This window comes from Argentina anserina, chromosome 1 (assembly GCF_933775445.1).
Source record: "Argentina anserina chromosome 1, drPotAnse1.1, whole genome shotgun sequence".
NCBI lineage: Eukaryota > Viridiplantae > Streptophyta > Magnoliopsida > Rosales > Rosaceae > Argentina > Argentina anserina.
This window is the reverse complement of record NC_065872.1, coordinates 20,288,949-20,305,854: the sequence shown is the minus strand read 5'-3', so window position 1 is coordinate 20,305,854 and position 16,906 is coordinate 20,288,949. Positions and strand designations below refer to the sequence as shown.

The 16,906-nt window shown below is 37.6% G+C and overlaps 2 protein-coding genes across 4 annotated transcripts in view; one reads left to right on the top strand and one right to left on the bottom strand.

Annotated features, from left to right (window-relative positions):
- The window catches only part of LOC126803709 (disease resistance protein TAO1-like), a 99,971-nt gene that overhangs the window by 35,084 nt on the left and 47,981 nt on the right, over positions 1–16,906 (top strand). The window lies entirely within an intron of this gene.
- Positions 424–8,276, bottom strand: LOC126797739 (probable methionine--tRNA ligase). Of its 3 annotated transcripts, none has more exons than XM_050524450.1 (18): positions 8,048–8,276; positions 6,233–6,374; positions 5,839–6,160; positions 5,574–5,727; positions 5,318–5,473; positions 4,786–5,016; positions 4,548–4,691; positions 3,962–4,052; positions 3,751–3,857; positions 3,551–3,665; positions 3,344–3,462; positions 3,186–3,251; positions 2,952–3,080; positions 2,706–2,849; positions 2,466–2,586; positions 1,639–1,850; positions 1,433–1,534; positions 424–871 (listed from the first exon to the last, which is right to left on the bottom strand). In XM_050524450.1, exons 3-18 carry the CDS (start codon positions 6,096–6,098, stop codon positions 641–643), a joined length of 2,382 nt encoding a protein of 793 aa, XP_050380407.1. In that variant the 5' UTR covers positions 6,099–6,160; positions 6,233–6,374; positions 8,048–8,276; the 3' UTR covers positions 424–640. The 3 variants fall into 3 exon arrangements, with proteins under 3 accessions (XP_050380407.1, XP_050380416.1, XP_050380425.1); XM_050524459.1 differs by having other exon boundaries at positions 5,839–6,173; positions 6,259–6,374; XM_050524468.1 differs by having other exon boundaries at positions 8,103–8,276.

Here is a 16,906-nt window from a genome sequence, read left to right as displayed (position 1 = left end):
TCCTTATATATTTGTATACTGCCTTATGTCTGTTCAAATTTTGGAATTCAATAATGGTCTGGGAAGGATTCTGTTCATGTTGTCATGGGTACCACGTCGATGTCTATTCTATATGATAAAACCAGAATTAAGAACTCAATCAAGAACCACCGGAGAGTCTAAGGCAAAGTGGTGGTGTTGTCGAACCCGAGATATAGGATAGTTTATATTCTATTTTTCAGGTTTCTGTATAAGACTAGTAGTATTTTGCTTCATATATATTTATGCTTTAAGTAGATTTAGACATTGTGGAAATGAGACCAATTTCCAGTTTGTAAATTAATTAGGATCAACCAGACTTAATATATTAAAAATATCACAGAAACATTTTCACCTTAGAGCTCAAAATCAATATGATCTAAGAGAAATCATACAAGAGTGAGATAGAGTTAATAAATCCCAAATTTTCCACATAACAAAAACCAAAACCTTCCTACATTCATAGGTTTAACAAAAACCAAATTTTCAAAATTCATAGCTTGTTCTCAAATTAGCATTTTACACCATAGAAGTATTCTCTCTGAATAATTGACTTCTATAAATCTACAAAAATTTATGAAAAAATAAGTCGTGTTTTCCGGCAACAGAATTCATCCCACTTCTACCTAATTGACCCGCCACAAATTGATTTAACAGTGCAAACACCAGCTGATGTAGTGAGTGGAATATCTTTATAGCAAGCTTCTAGCATATCGTTACTGTGAAAATCTACCTGCAGGGTTTCCCAAACCTTCTTCTTGGGGTTCAACACGTCATCAGGCTCACCTTCAAACCCTGGGAATGTGATTCTCTCCCCAACTTGAGCAGAATTTGGTGGATCAACCAACTCAACCTGAAAGATGCCCGAATTCAGTAATAACAGGTGCTTACGTGTCCATTCATGCATAGAAATTTAACATGTTCTAAGCCACGGCAAACAAATAAACTAATAAGCTGACTGCAGTAGTCGCTGTAAAGCATCTTTGAAAAGAAAGTGGCGCCCACAGGTCCATAATCAGAACAAAGAATATAAACGATCACATATGGTTTTGCAGAATAACTCAAAGACCTAGCAGTTCACAAACTTCATTGGAAAAACCGAGAAAGCACTTGGGGACGACGCCAATAGAAAGAAATCCCCATTCTCATAATCGAAAACTATGGCCAGAAAGCACACATGCCAAATAATGTTAGTCTGATTAATCAAAGTAAGGGATGGAATATCATGCTTTTGAAACAATTGTTGTTAGAAGTGCTAGTGTTCTGGACCCAAGAATCTCTATGTCAAGTTTATAGCAAAAACAGAGAATTTTCTTCACATTAAGACCAGACCAAAAATTTAGCCGGTTTTATTAATTATATGAAGCCACAAAGACAAATATCCACACTACTAAAGGTATATGGGGCAGCTTACTGCAGTGTGATCACTATCTGAAGCAGCAAGAACCATTGCTTGTGATTTGATACCCCGCATGGTCGCCGGCTTCAGGTTGCAAAGGACACATACCTTCCGATTCTGTCACAGATGAATACAAATAAAATGGTTAGGTAATTCAAGAAACTGATGGAACTGAGATTAAATTTTTTCAATTTCAACTACTGTAAGATATGAACACAAACCTGCATTTCTTCAAGAGGTATAAACTTGACTAGTCCACTGACTACTGTTCTGGGCTGTCCTTCGCCAACATCAATCTCTTCAACATAGAGTGAATCAGCATCAGGATGCTTTTGAGCTTTTGTAATGAGGCCTACGCGAATATCTAGTCTAGATATGGTAATCTCAGCTTCAGTTGCAGATTTTGGGGCTTGCTTTTTCTTTCCAGTCTTATCTGTTACACCAAGAGAATATTTAATCACATTGTAAAAATACGAGATACACATATCCCACTTAATACCACCTATTAAACTTTTAATTTTAACAGTTTACTAGAAACTCAAACCCAAATTTCCTAAACTATCCTCATCCAAACTTCCTGTACCTATTAACTAGAAGCACATCTTTCTTCTCTTTCTAAATAATAGAAAATAAAATAAAAACATTGATAAGAACAAGTTCTTAGTTAATGGTGGTTGGTTCTAAACTTTTCACAATTACTTTTGTTAATATTACCTAAAATTTGAATCCACTTTCCTAACTGTCTAGTCAGCTCAAGGTAATACAACATATTGATAATTAAGACACTTCCAATTAAAGTAATTAAGAACCATTGGTCCATTGCATTAACTTACATTTGCAGTAGACCTGGAAAATGACAAACAAAAATGCAAACACAAGCTATCTCAACTTTCCTTCTTCATAAAACAATGAATGTCACTTTCGGTATTTGCAACCCACATCATCTACTGTTGGGTGTACGAACAAGATTTCTCTAACACCAATCGCCTATTAGAAAGTGATCTTCAAATTCACTGTTATATTATCACACTGGGTAAGGAAATTCAACCTGAAACTTTTGATTTCTTAAGTTGCTCAGCCAACTTCACTGCTTCAGCTTCTTGCCTTTCCTTTCTATCGGCCTGACTTCCGGCAAACTTCTTCCTTAGAGAATCTACTTCCTCATCATTCTGTGTGCAAGTAAAAATTTCATGAGATCCAATGTAGACATCCGTATTTATTTCATCATCTATCCCCCCTGAATCTATTCCCCAATCAATAAGTAAAAGACATAACTGAAGAGACATACCAATTCCTTGAACAGCGGCTCTGGTTTCCCAATCTTGTGACCTATAGGTAAAATCTCCCAAGGCCGCCTTGCCCTCTCAATCTCGCCTTTATCATCACATAGCGATATCTGTGTCTCAGGAGGCAAATTGAGCTGCTTAAATACCTGGATGCAATTTCATAAATAAAAATATAAAATATATTAGAATGGATTATTGATAGTGGTACCACTATAATTCAGAGTAACAAAAATTGTAAACATATTTACCTCAACAGAAAATGAGGGCATGAAGGGTTCTAATAAGCAGGCAAGAAGATGCACCAGCCCCACTGCAGTTCTCATAACAACAGAGCAGCGAGGTTGATCTACCTTGTAAAGTTTCCAGAACTGACTTTCCTGCATTCCATTAAAGCGTACAGACACTGCAAGTTAGCAGCTGACGTTTGGCAATAGATGAGCAGACAGAGACACAAGAGAAATCGAGGTTAAAAACATGCTTACTTGCAGATATATATTCCCTTGACTAGAAATGCTCATTGCTAGTTTGAGTCCTTGCTTTAGTTTTACCTGCAATGCAAAAGAAATATTAGTACAGGTAGGAAGAATAAGCTCCCAGTCCCAGTCGTGGAAAACAACACTATCAATTAAACTTCAGTCACCTTCTCCATGGCCTCTACGTATTCCTCCACACATTTACCCACTTTTTCAGCTGTTCTATTTGTCAAAGGATCAGAAAGCGCATCTGGAGCATCTGGAATAATGGAGTCATATCCTTGACCTGCAATTGTTTACTGTTAGTTTGAATGCAGGTGTGTAATTAAGCTAATAACCATCAATTTTGTGTGAAGCCATCAATCCACACTAACCTGAAGGTTTAGCAACAAAACTCAACACCCTGTTGATAAAGTTGCCCAAATTATTGAGCAACTCACTGTTGAGTTTTGCTTGCAAATCCGCCCATGTGAATAATGTGTCTGAGATCTATTTTACCAAATAGGTTATATGAGTGACCAAGATACAGAGAATTCCTACCCTTTGAAAGACAGGAAAAAAAAAGGAAAATTACCTCGGGCCTATTGGTTAGCAAGTAATATCGCCATACTTCAACAGGAATGTTTGTATCTTTGGCATCGTTTCCAAATACTCCAATTCCCTTACTCTTAGAAAACTTTCCTGTAAATACGATCAACATGTGTTAGCACCTATTACAAGTTGAACGAAGGAAACTTAGAGCTACCATAAACAAGGTCAACAACATTACAATGTAGTCAACATACCATCTTCATAGTTCAAGTATTCAGTAACACTGATTGTCTTCATCAAAGTCCAATTTTCACCAGTTCCGAGAAGCGTGGAAGGAAACATAACCTACAATACAAATGTTTACCCAGTTGAAATTAACTTCTCTTCAAGGCAAAAGACAAGAGCTTGTGTACAGTTGATCTAATTATGGAGAGCCTGTTGGGGGGGGAAGACTGCCCCTGGAATTTTTGGTAGTGGGGTAGAATGGAAGCACACAAGCATACAACTAATGATCCAAGAAGCATATAAAGTTGGAGAGATAAAAAATCAAAAATTATGTATGCCTCGTTTACAAGTTACAACAGAGAGTTGAATAAGACAGGTGTACTGGAATATTGTTTCCTCCATAAACTCGTGTATTAGACAATAATATGCAGTTACTATGACGAGCTTGTATGATGGCATCCCCAACAAAATTGCCAAAGGCTAGACTGATCAATCCAATTAAGCTAAGCTGATTTATATTAGTTTTAGTAAAATGCACGGAGGGGCTGGGAGGCTATTAAGTAAAACGCATTTACTCTAGTACATTTATATTAATTCAATAAATAGGAAGTTTACCGTGTGGAATGGCACATTATCTTTGCCCATAAATTGATACAACTCCACGTTCTCTGGATTCTTCCACCATTTCTCCCAATCTGGAGTGTAGCATTTAGTAATTGAAACATAACCAATAGGCGCATCAAACCACACATAGAAAACCTACCAGCAGCAATTTTTGAACATAAGATGAGATACCTTGAAATTCACTAGAAGCAATTAGGAGTCAACAAAACCATAATCAACATGTATTAACCTTGTCCCTGAAGTTATCATGTGGAACTGGAACCCCCCACTTCAGATCCCTGGTGATACACCGCTGTCTAAGCCCCTCTTTGAGCCATGCATTTGTCGCTTGAATGGCATTCTGGCTCCAAGAACCCTCCACTGACATTTTATTTATATACTCTTCCAACCTATCCTTCAGCAAAGGAAGTTCCAGAAATAAATGGTTTGTATCACGGATCCGTGGAGGCGACTTACACACCTGCTCACAATAGCCAACGATAAGAAGAATAATGGTATAAAATCAGCACTTTCTTAAGTTCAAGGCGACAGCTAATTTTTAAGTTTTGTTCTAACAAATGCCTAATTAGTTTACAAAATCACAGGGACATTTAAATACAATCAGGCAATTGACAAACTCACCACGGAAATTATATTTTCCTTTAAGTGAGCTTATATGCTTAAATGATACACAATATGTATATACTAGAAAGTAACACACACAAAGGACATGTAATATAGGTTCCGTAAAGTAAAAACACACAACACTCCATAGTCCATACCTTACACTTTGGATCCTTTAATTCTGTGGGGTTCAAAAGCTTCCCACACTTCTCACACTGATCCCCTCTCGCAGAGGTATAATCACAACCTGGTGTCGGGCAAGTTCCCTCCACGAGCCTGTCGGCTAAAAAGCGCGTGCATGTATCACAGTAAAGCTGAACAAACAGCAACTCAAGTCAATCACCATACTCATCACATACAAAAACCAACCGAAATGCAGTGAAATCGATACGATAACAATGGAGAGAGCATTACCTGCTGCATTGTGTTCTCTGAAAGCCAGTTATTCTTCAGCAGCCTATTGAAAATCGCCTGACAAACCTCGGTCTGCTCAGGCGCTGAAGTCCTTCCGAATTTGTCAAAGCTTATATTGAACCACTCATACACCTGCTTATGAATCGCATGATACCTACAGAATTTACAGCCAATTCATCAATCTCCAGAAAAATTAACCACAGTAAAATCACCAAAATCACACACAAGAATTTCACCGCGAGATAAAAAGAGGAATCAAACTCACTTGTCGCAGATCTCCTTGGGGCTACACTTCTCCTCCATAGCCTTGGTCTCGGTGGCGGTGCCGTACTCATCGGTGCCGCAGACATAGACGGTGTTGTAGCAGCGGAGGCGGCAGTAGCGAGCGAAGACGTCGGCGCTGAGAACGCAGCCGATGATGTTGCCGAGGTGAGGGACGTTGTTGACGTAGGGCAGGGCGCTGGTGATGAGGACGTTGCGTTGGCCGGGGATGGGGAGCTTGGGAGGGGCGGCGAGGTCTCCCATGGCGGCGGTGGTGGTTCTTAGGGCTTTTCTCAGTGAGGAAAGTTTTTCGATTCTTTTAATATCTGTTAAAAAAATCTGTAAACACAACTATCACAAACAAGTATTAAAAGTTTCTAAGTTCCAAGTCAAATTACATTTCAAGTGAAAATGGTAGCACAACCAAGAGTACTACTGTACTAGTAGAGGCTGCTTTCCTATTCAATTTCTTCACTATGAAAAGCTGCTTTCCCTTCAAAGTAGTGTCGGAACACTATGCTCAACGCTCTAAATCTTATCCTGCAAAATTCACAGTAGCATTTTAATTACTCAAACGATTAGCACTTTAATCATAGTAGCATAAACCAATTCAGCAAACCAACAACTACTCATGTATATAAGCATATTAATCACAGTAGTATTTAATTACAGTGGCATTACCAGAATGGCAAACTCAAACTAATACAAGAAAGCAAACTGGACAGAAGCAAAAATCTGAGGCTCTCAACTATAATTTACATTAAGAAACAGACCATCAACCTGGGATATGTATGGCACTAATGTTATATAAATTAAGCTAGTGATTATCTATGAAGCACGAGTACGAGTACGGAACATGGGATACGGGTACGGCATGATACGTGATACGTGTTTTTCTAAAATGTAGTGTTTTGGATATGTCTTGTAAAATAATTTTTAATATATATAATAGTTTTCAGTTTGGGTTTTTAATCTTTGGGCATAGAAGCCCAAGACCCGAGCCCTTTCCTCTCTCCCTCTTTTTTTCTTTTTCTTCTTCTCCTTCCTTTCTTTTTTCTTCTCTTCTTCCTTCTGCTTCTCTTCTCTCTTCCGACGCAGCAACACAGCTGCAGTCTTTGACCGGCTGCGCCGCCGCCTTCCAGCCACGTCAGGGCACGCCACCACCGCCATTCTCTCTCCCTCGACGAGCTCTACACAACCCAATCCTTGGATGTCAGATTCGAGCCACATTCCGGCGACATCGAATTCAAGACAGCGACGCCGGCGAGCTTCTTGGCGTGTTCCTGGAGCTCCAGCGATCCAATCTCCTTCCCTTTGGTAATCTCGGTAACTTCTATTCCATTTTCAGTCAAGGATACGTGTATGTAGCGTATCTGGCCCGTACCCGTATCCGATACGAGCATTCCTCTTTTATAACATATCCGTGTATCATAGGTGATTATAGCTAGCTCATTGATTAGTCAATTAAACAATTATATCAACCTGTCTACCTATTGCTTTTAACTCAATCAGACCATCAATTATGAAAAATGGCAACTTGCAAACAAAGCACATAAATCTAATACAAACCAAACATAACATCTCATCCAAAGTTACGGCATACACACTTGGGTAAGCAAGATAAATACAATATGTTCGAAAACTGAGAAAGACGAATGCATATTCACTCTCAATAGATAGTTAGTTGCATATACAAGGCATCTGTGTTAAACATATATTAATTTTGCAGTTGGTTACTGGTGAGGAGAAATAAATTTTCTGAGTTAAGATCTGAAATATGTACTCTTTCTTGAATTATGGTCAATGGTGCACATACCTCCTACAGTTCTGTCTTTAAATAGGTGGTTACAAGTTATAGAACTGCACATGTCCATTTCAATTTCAAAGAACAGATGCTTCATTGGTCCTTATCAATTTAAGGTTAGGTTTACGTCAAGGGTATACATATTATGCAGTATGTATGAAGTATGAACACTAGTCGTGCCAAATCTTCTAGGCTTGATAATATTTTCTAAACAATATACAGAATCAATTGTTATATAATGCAATAGAGCATTATTGATATTCCAGGTCGTTAACCAATTGGGTCCGTTCAAACAAGCTTCTTTCAAATTGGCTCATGAGAAAACAAGATCTATACAGACCCGAGCATATAAACACTAATTGAAATCACATAACACAGATCAACAAAGGGAAAATGATGGGTTACAAACCCGAGATTGAGCGAGAAATAGAAGAGAGGCTGTGCAAGAGAGACTAAGAGAGCACCAAGTCGGCAAATGACCAGACGACACTGCTGGGTTGACGACGGAATGAAAAGAGCGTTGTGGAGGGAGTGATGGCAGCGAGCACGCGGATCCGAGCCGGAGAGAGATTGACTGAACGAGGTGAGGTGAGGTGAAGTTAGGCCAGAAGGTGAGATGGGTGAGGTCTGAGGTATGAAACGGCGGAAGAGAGATGGACTAAACGAGGGTTTTTTCTGTTTTAGTATAAACGACGTCGTTACACGTTAGGAACCCTAAATTCGGCCTATTCGGTTCAGTTCGAACCTCAAACCTCAAACTGAACTGAAATATTTCGGTTTTCTCGGTTTTTTTTCTTCAGTTCAGGTTTTTTACGACTTTGGTTCGATTTTTTCAGTCGTTTCTTAGTTTTTCAGTTTAGAAGTGTCACCCCTACTTCCGCTGCCGGGAGTCGAACCCGGGATTGATCATAAGCTTGTTCAATTGTGTTGTGCTACAGTGGATTTTGGACACTAATGTGACTTCCAATGGCCATGGCAAAATCTGTTACATCTGATGTGACGATGGATGATAAAAACTCTTTGAGAGGCTCTCAAGTAGTAGTTAGGAAATCTACCCATGCGGCTTCTCTGATTCAAGCAACTTCCGCGCTCGTTTATTCCGCCAGAGACAATTAACTCAGAGCAGCTGTGATATTCCTGAAACTTCTATTGACCTAGTTGTGCTTGGTTCTTTGAAGAGGGCTCAAAATTTTAGTCACTATGAAGATTATCTGCATTCTGCAGCAGCTCTAAAGATACAAAGAAAATAACGTGGTTGGAATGGGAGAAAGGAATTTTTGAGGATACGTAACCGTATTGTTAAACTTCAGGTATCTTTAGTTATTACTTTAAGATGCATGTGTCAGTTTCCAGGCCAGTGTGCATGGATATTGTTCCTCATATCCATGGTTTTTGGACCTGTTATTGTTGTTGACTCTTGCTACTTATACACTATGTCGAATATATAGATCAGTAGTTCATTGTGTATGTCACTTTTAGGCTTATGTGAGGGGACATCAGGTTCGTAAGAATTACAAAAAGCTTGTGTGGTTTGTTGGTATAATGGAGAAAGTTATATTGCGTTGCAGGCGAAAACGTCCTGGTTTGCGAGGGTTTTGGGTGGAAAAATCTATTGAAGATGCATCTTCAGAGTAAAAGAAGTGATGACCATGAATTTTTCAGTGTTGGGAGGAAGCAGAAATTTGCTGGAGTTGGGAAAGCTCTTGCAAGGGTACAGTCCAGGTCTTGTCACCCAAAAGGACGTGAGCAGTATATGAGGTTATAATCAGAGGTGGATCCAGGATCCAAAAGTGGTCTAGGCTAGTTGATAAGGACCTTTTTTTTAGGTGAGACTCACCCTCATGCCTTTTTTTATTTTCAATAAAAACATACAACGGGAGCGATATATACCCGAACTCTGTGATTGAAAACAACAAGCATAAATATGCTATAAGCAACACTGGGCTATCTAAATTGTACCTTATGAGACCTGCTCAATTCAAACTCTGCAATTACATAATCATTGTCAATGTTATCGGTAAGATCTTTTTCAATGTAGAATATCAGCCATCATTTCGATAGTTAATAAATTTCCCAAACAAAATGACACGACGGGCCCCAAAATTACCTATTATTGAGGCAAATCGTGCGAGGACCACTGTCAAATGAGATATACCAAAAATGTCGGCAGTCTCTCTTAAAAGTAGCCAACCATACCTGCACAAAAGCGATACTTCTACACTATTCAGATCAACTCAACTCGCAGAGCTTTCGTGCTCCCCACAAGTTCTCAACCTCCACAATCACAAAATTATAAATATAATTCAAAATACATGACGGAGTATGCAATATTCGTTACCTAAATCATTGGACCCCTGAAGCATGTAGCTCGTCTTAAACCACAACCACCCAACCCACTAAGACGACGGGGTCAATAACAATCATATAACATTCTTTAAACATTGAGCCATGTGAATTTATATTTAAAACAACGTCCACTCGGAACAAACACGAGACCACACAACACTCGACGAGTCACCAATCCTCTCCTTTCTAAATCTCTATCGGGAATTTACTTATACATCCCCTCTCTTCTAGCGACTCGGTAACATCGATACTGCTGCCAGTTCATCTCCTCTCTTCCTGTTCTGCCGGTTCATCCCCTCTCTTCTGGTTTTATACCCTCGCCTCAAAGGATCCGACGCAAGTCTCATAACATAACCCCGAATGCCACTCGTAATTCGATATACAATCACTGTCCCGGACATAATATCAAACAGCGTGTTCATAGATAACTAACTAAATGTTCAAACACACCATTCCTCTAGTACATTGTTGATACCATAGTAACAACCCAACTTGAATTTACGTTTTGAAACCCAAGGTAAATCATTAAATAAACGATAATTAATCTAAAATAATGGTGGTTGCACCCAACCGTGGTCAGGCTGCCAATGTACCCTTTTGAAATGGATCAAGCCACTCGTAGTTCAACTTCTGGAAATCTCATTCCCCATTCCCATGACTATGTCTCGTTAATTCTAATGGAATGACCGAGTTGATAGGGCCTAATAGAGAACAAGCAAATAACCAACAAATCGCTCCAATCAATTAATATCACAACCCTACCACGAGTATGCAACCTAACCCCAAAACCAACGTAAATATTCAACATCATATCTACCATATGTTGATACAAACACATAGCAACCAACTTTAAATGAACGCAATGCTTACGGCAATAACACATTATTCCTACCAACGATAATCTAAATCCACAACCTCATACAATAACCAAATTCAACAATTAAGACATCAATAAGTTTGTATTGACGTATGTTACTCGATGGAGTGACTCACTGCCCCAAAAACGACAGCACGCGCTGCTCCATACGCGCCGCAATGGTTGCACGTGGGCCCACGCGCACCACCTCTAACCACTCCAAAACGACTCAACTCCAACATGAAAGTTATAGATTACACAAAAATACACATTTTTCATACTTGCACTGAAGTCCATTTCGGTCGGGAAGTCGCCGGAAAATGGCTAAGATGCTGACGGTGTCTTGAATCGTGAAACTCGATCTTGCAGCTCAATTCAATCTTCTAGGTACTTGGAATTGAAACCAGAGGGAGGGAATTAAGGGGAAGGAAGTGGTCCTAAGCTCTTGGGGTGGCCGGAGACGGCGGCGCCGGCGACATCAGCCCTTCTAGCCGTTGTAGCTTTGTGCACGATGGTCGACTCGGCTGGGGGCCTAGCTCAAACGAAAGGCGACATCGTTCTGGTCATTTTGGTGGGTTGCCCACGCCGTGGCGTCGCCGGACGATGAAGATCGTCGGGAGAGAAGATCCGGCTGGGTTTTCGGATGAACAGTACCCGCCCCGAAAATTTCTGATTTTTCTCCCCTTTTTTCTCTTGAATTCCCATGTTTATACTATTTTCCAAAAATGTCTAAATATCCTTTTTGATTCGTAACTTTTTCACACGAACTCTGATTTATGCGTACCGCATGTCCACAAACTTGTATCGACGAGCTCAACATCTTTCTTGAAGGAAGTTTTCCCGAAAACTTACACATTGAAAAATCAACTTTTAGAGTCGCTCCACTTAGTACGACTCTCAACATGAGAAAAAGGCGAAAAAATACAGGTGGTTACACAAAAAATGGTATTTGATCATGAATAAGATGTGTCCGACAATAAAGGCATAAACTTGATAACTATATATATATATATATTCGAAAAAAAATCAGTTATATTACAAAATCCAAGCCAAATATCACAGAATAATCGATCTTAAATAAAAAGAATGTCACAGATTTTAACTTGGGTAGTTGGGTTGGTTGCTAAGATTCAATACTTGCATCTACATCTGAGCTAACTGAATATACAGAGCTAAAACCAACCAACAACAAGAACAAGTAGTGAGATTGAAAAGATGATATGAGTTGTTATTGTATATATACCTAGGGGTCTTTTTGTCAAAATCTTATATCGGATGCAGCCCAAGCGGCCCTTCACATGGGTCTGCCTCTGGTTACAATTAAAGTTTGAGAAGCTTAAGGTAATGTTTTTTTTTTTTTGAGAAAATTAGAGATCGATTTTGAAGACCTCCTTTTAAACTAAACCCACTATATATATATATACAGTCCCTATCCAGAGTGAAGCTTCACTCTGAAATTACAAAGTGAAGTTCTAATTTTGGCACACTTTTCAGTCAAAATTTTTCACCATAAGCAATTCAATATTTACGTATGGTATTCAAGATCATCTCTACAAAGTTTCATCCAATTTGACAATGGCTTGAGCTTTCAAAATTGAGATTTACACGAACGGTACACGTTGAACAGTTTTAATTCATTCATTGATTTAATCTAATTTCAATACCTTAACGATGTCCGAATTAGATGAAATTTTGTATAGATGATCTTGAATAGCATATCTAAATATTGAATCGCTTATGGTGAAAACATTTGACCGAAAAGTGTGTCAAAATTGGAACTTCACTCTGTAATTCCAGAGTGAAGCTTCACTCTGGATAGAAACTGTATATATATATATATATATATATATATTAGATTTACACCCAATTCAAATATATAATAGCATTTCTCATTATTATTTTTATTCATTTTTTCTGTCTTCACCTTTTTGCCATTCATATTGTATAAAGCTAAATTTGGTATTTTCTCAATTTCAACATAAATTTGAATTTAAATCCTGAACTAAATTTTAGCTATAACTAAATGCATCGATCATAATCAATTGCAATCTTACTTTCTTAATTTTGTACCTTGATTGTATATATATGCTCTTTATATAAGCATTTCAGTTGTATAATTTTTTTATTCCCTATTGTATAGGTAGTTTTTGACAGATAATTTTTAAGATTTTATATATAGTGCAAAGTCTCATTTTATTTGAACCATGCCTGAGAATGAACTTTCTACTTGCTTCAAAGAAAGGGAAGCATACAAGCATATCTGGTTTTTCTTGCAAGTGGCTCAGTGGACTAATTGATGAAGAATTACTCTGAAGAAAAACAAAGGGTTGGAGAAGGGGAAGAAATGAGACAAAGAACTTTGTTTTTTTTCGAATTGGATTGCATTTCCACTTTTAAAATCACATTTGGTGTGTCTCTACTCTATACAAACACTAATGATATCTATATGTAAGGTACATGGTGATCTTGTTTTTTTTACTAACTTTTCTCTTCATTTTAGGTATATTTTTATGACAGATAGAACTTTTTACTCATAGCTATTTACATTTCTAATTTACCTATTAAGTAGGGCTTGAGTAATATAACCTTGAACCTTCAAACTAAAAATAGGTATAATATAGAGAGGCGTATACTTAACGAAAATGTATAATCTAAATTGGAGTCTAATATAGACCTATCAATGAAAACAAACATAAAATAAATTTTCTATATATCAGATGAGTTTCAAAAACTCAAGTACTACAAAACGAACCTTTATAGTTAGATATCATATACATATAGGCAAAAAAAGTTATCCATATATCCTATTTATGATTTTAATTACCTTATATATATATATATATGGAGCTAGAATAATTCATTTTCTCCTAACATTTTCATTAATTTATTGAAAAATTCCCTAATTTTCTCAATAATTATGAAATTGATTGAAAACAGCATAATGGTTAGTATTAAAGATTTAAAGAAAAGAAATCTCATAATTAAGGTATTTAAGACTTAGAGTCGATTAAGCTCATTCATTATATTGATGTTATATTTGAATGGTGACAATATGTGTAAATAATACAAAAAGTAGGATTTAATATATAGTAAAATTAATTTATTAAAGTGTCTATCTTATAGAAATAAAGTGGTGGGTTTAATTTCAAATGGGTGTAGATTTTTGGGTGTATAACGAATTACCCCTTTTTTTTCATTTTATCCCTAGCTTTTCACTAATCAGTAAAAAGAAAGAACTTTGTATACATTTATCTCTTCTATGTCGGGTGAATGTCTTGTGAGGAAACTAGATTTTGATGATTCATGTTGTATGTTTCCCCTTCTCTATGTTCGCAATATAAGAACCCTTTATATTATCAACAGATGGCTTATGGAAGTAAAAAAAAACCTATTCACTTATATGGATTACCGCCTGCCTAGAGACCTCAAGTACAGACAAATAAACCAAAATTCAAATAATTCAAATTCCAAAGTATCGCTTAGGCATAGAGTTGACAAGGTTGTCCCGATCAAGGTCTAAACTCAAAAGGGACCATTTTCATGCACACTAAAGCTGAACTAATGCCCAAGCCTAAAAGCCCACGCTCCAACCCAACTCAAAGATTTCTGAAACATCCCAACAACGCCGCATAGTTGCTCGGTATCCTGAATCACAACTACCTTTGTTGGCCCCGACCTCCAGTCATCTGCTCCGCCAAGACTAAGCCCGCCTCCACACTAGAATACCCAATATACAACCCAGCCCAACGAGAGCTGCCGCCTCTTCCCCACCGTCGGCCTTAGCCCCTGATAGAGGACTGAATTTGCTGCAGCCAAGTCTTTGACACCACGAAAGTGTAGCGCCCATACTTCCCTCCACACAATCAACGCCTATCTAGCCCGAGCTGTTGCCGATAATCGAAAACCGACATAGTTAGAGAAACCACCAGACCATAGTCTCTCGCCGCTAACACGATCAACAACAGAAACCTTTCCATTGTTGTTGTCATAGACAACCCAACTACGATCACCGCCTTGCCAAATAGTAAGGTGCCGCCATCCAATCTCACCTAGGTTTTGAAAACCGAGAGAACTCTGAGCAGCTCATAGCCGCTCTCTCATTCTCAACCTACCCCGGTAATGGGATGCTAGTATATGCCTAAGTTTAACTTCTTTTTGTTCTTGTTTGATATATAGTTAACTTTTTATGTAAAGGTACGCGGGTGATGAAATGCCTCCCACCCTATGAAGCACGGACACGGTTTCTGGGTAGCGTATTGCGTGTCCGACACGGACACGGACACAAACACGCTCGGACACGCGAACTGACTTTAGACACGGCCCGGACACGCGAGTATCTGAATCGGACACGCACCAACTCATGATAAAAGTGAAAGTGCTTATGGTGAGATTCAAAACTTGGTCATCCAAGGTACCCAACAACTCCTCAACCATTGATTCAGTATTTGTTATATTTATGCACACTTTAATATATATAAGGAGAGAAACTGGTGATAAAAATAAGAATGCTTGTGGTGGGATTCGAAACTTGGTTATCCAAGGTACTTATCAAGTCCTTAGCCATTCCAACAAGTTATGTTTTCATCATTTTAATGCACACTTTAACATATATATACATCTAAATACTTTCAAATTTAAAAATTAATTATATATATATATATATATTATAAATAATATTTAATTAACGTGTCTACCACGTGTCCGTATCCAAAAAATTTTCTATATGTCGTGTCTACGTATCGAATCGTGTCCAATATGGACACTCGTGTCCCTGTCCGTGCTACTTAGCTCCCACCATATGCAGCAACATAATTTTTATTCATTTGAATGGTAAGTATTTTTTGGATATTATTGATAGAGCGTTAATTAAAACGTCTATAATAAACCCTATAAAATATCATCGTTAGTATAGAATAAGCATGGATCGTTCAGTCCGGAGAATTGAACGGAACTCTAAACTTTTAGTGTTAACAAATAATTGGGGAGGTTTCGATTGATTATTAACTACTAATGAAAATAAATCCATTATTATTATATACTTGATCGACTTCTCTTTAACAAATTTAAACCACATTTACCATTACACCACATAATTACAAGTTTGAACTTATCATGCATTCTAATTCGACTAATTACATACTTTTTAGAACCTTAGGGGATCATCTAATCATGCAAGATTTCAATTAACATTTAGATTGACTTAGGGCCTAAACTAAATTTGCATGCAATCGAATTCAATAATACTTAGAGTAGAAATCAAACAAGATTACATTGAAGCACCGAATCTTTGTTGGATACATGTTTCATGTATGGCGTCACCCACCATGGTTTCACATGCAAATTTCCAGAATTTTTACCACTTTTAATCAACACAAATCGAATCATACCACCGAACCTACTTAGGGTATGATTCGATTTGTGTCAATATGGTTGATGAATCTAGCACTCAAACACAATCTTAGGGATTGCATCCAAGCACTAAATTCATATGCACATATCTGAAAATTATCTAAAAGTATGAGAAAGATGATTAGATTACAACAATAGAAATACAAACTCATTAATTATAGGAAACCATCAATTCGGCAAAGATCCAAAAATCCAATAAAACAATCTGAAAATTTTAATTCTTAATACAAAACAATAATCCCACACAAACATCATACTACAATCTTTATAGACAAAATATTGTAAAAAATCAAAAACGAACAAACCCATGAAGAAGAGTTGCGAGAATCACACGTTGTAAGAACCTTGGAAGTGTGTCTTCAATGGTGATTTCGGTGGAGATGGAATTTGTATATGGGGAGAACGGCTTGTTGTTTTGGTGAAGGATGTTTGATGTAGTATCTTAGTAGAGTTTTGGCTCTTGAATGCAAATGAGAAGTTATATTATTTGAGAGGTAAAGTCATATATATATAGAGGAAAAATGGAGGGTTTGAACTTGTCTCTTTCTTCCTATAATAATGTCATGTTTTATCTCCCTAAATCATGTCATGCTTTATTTCCTAAATCATGCCATATTTTATTCCCTAAATCATGCCATGTTTTATTCCTTTAATGAT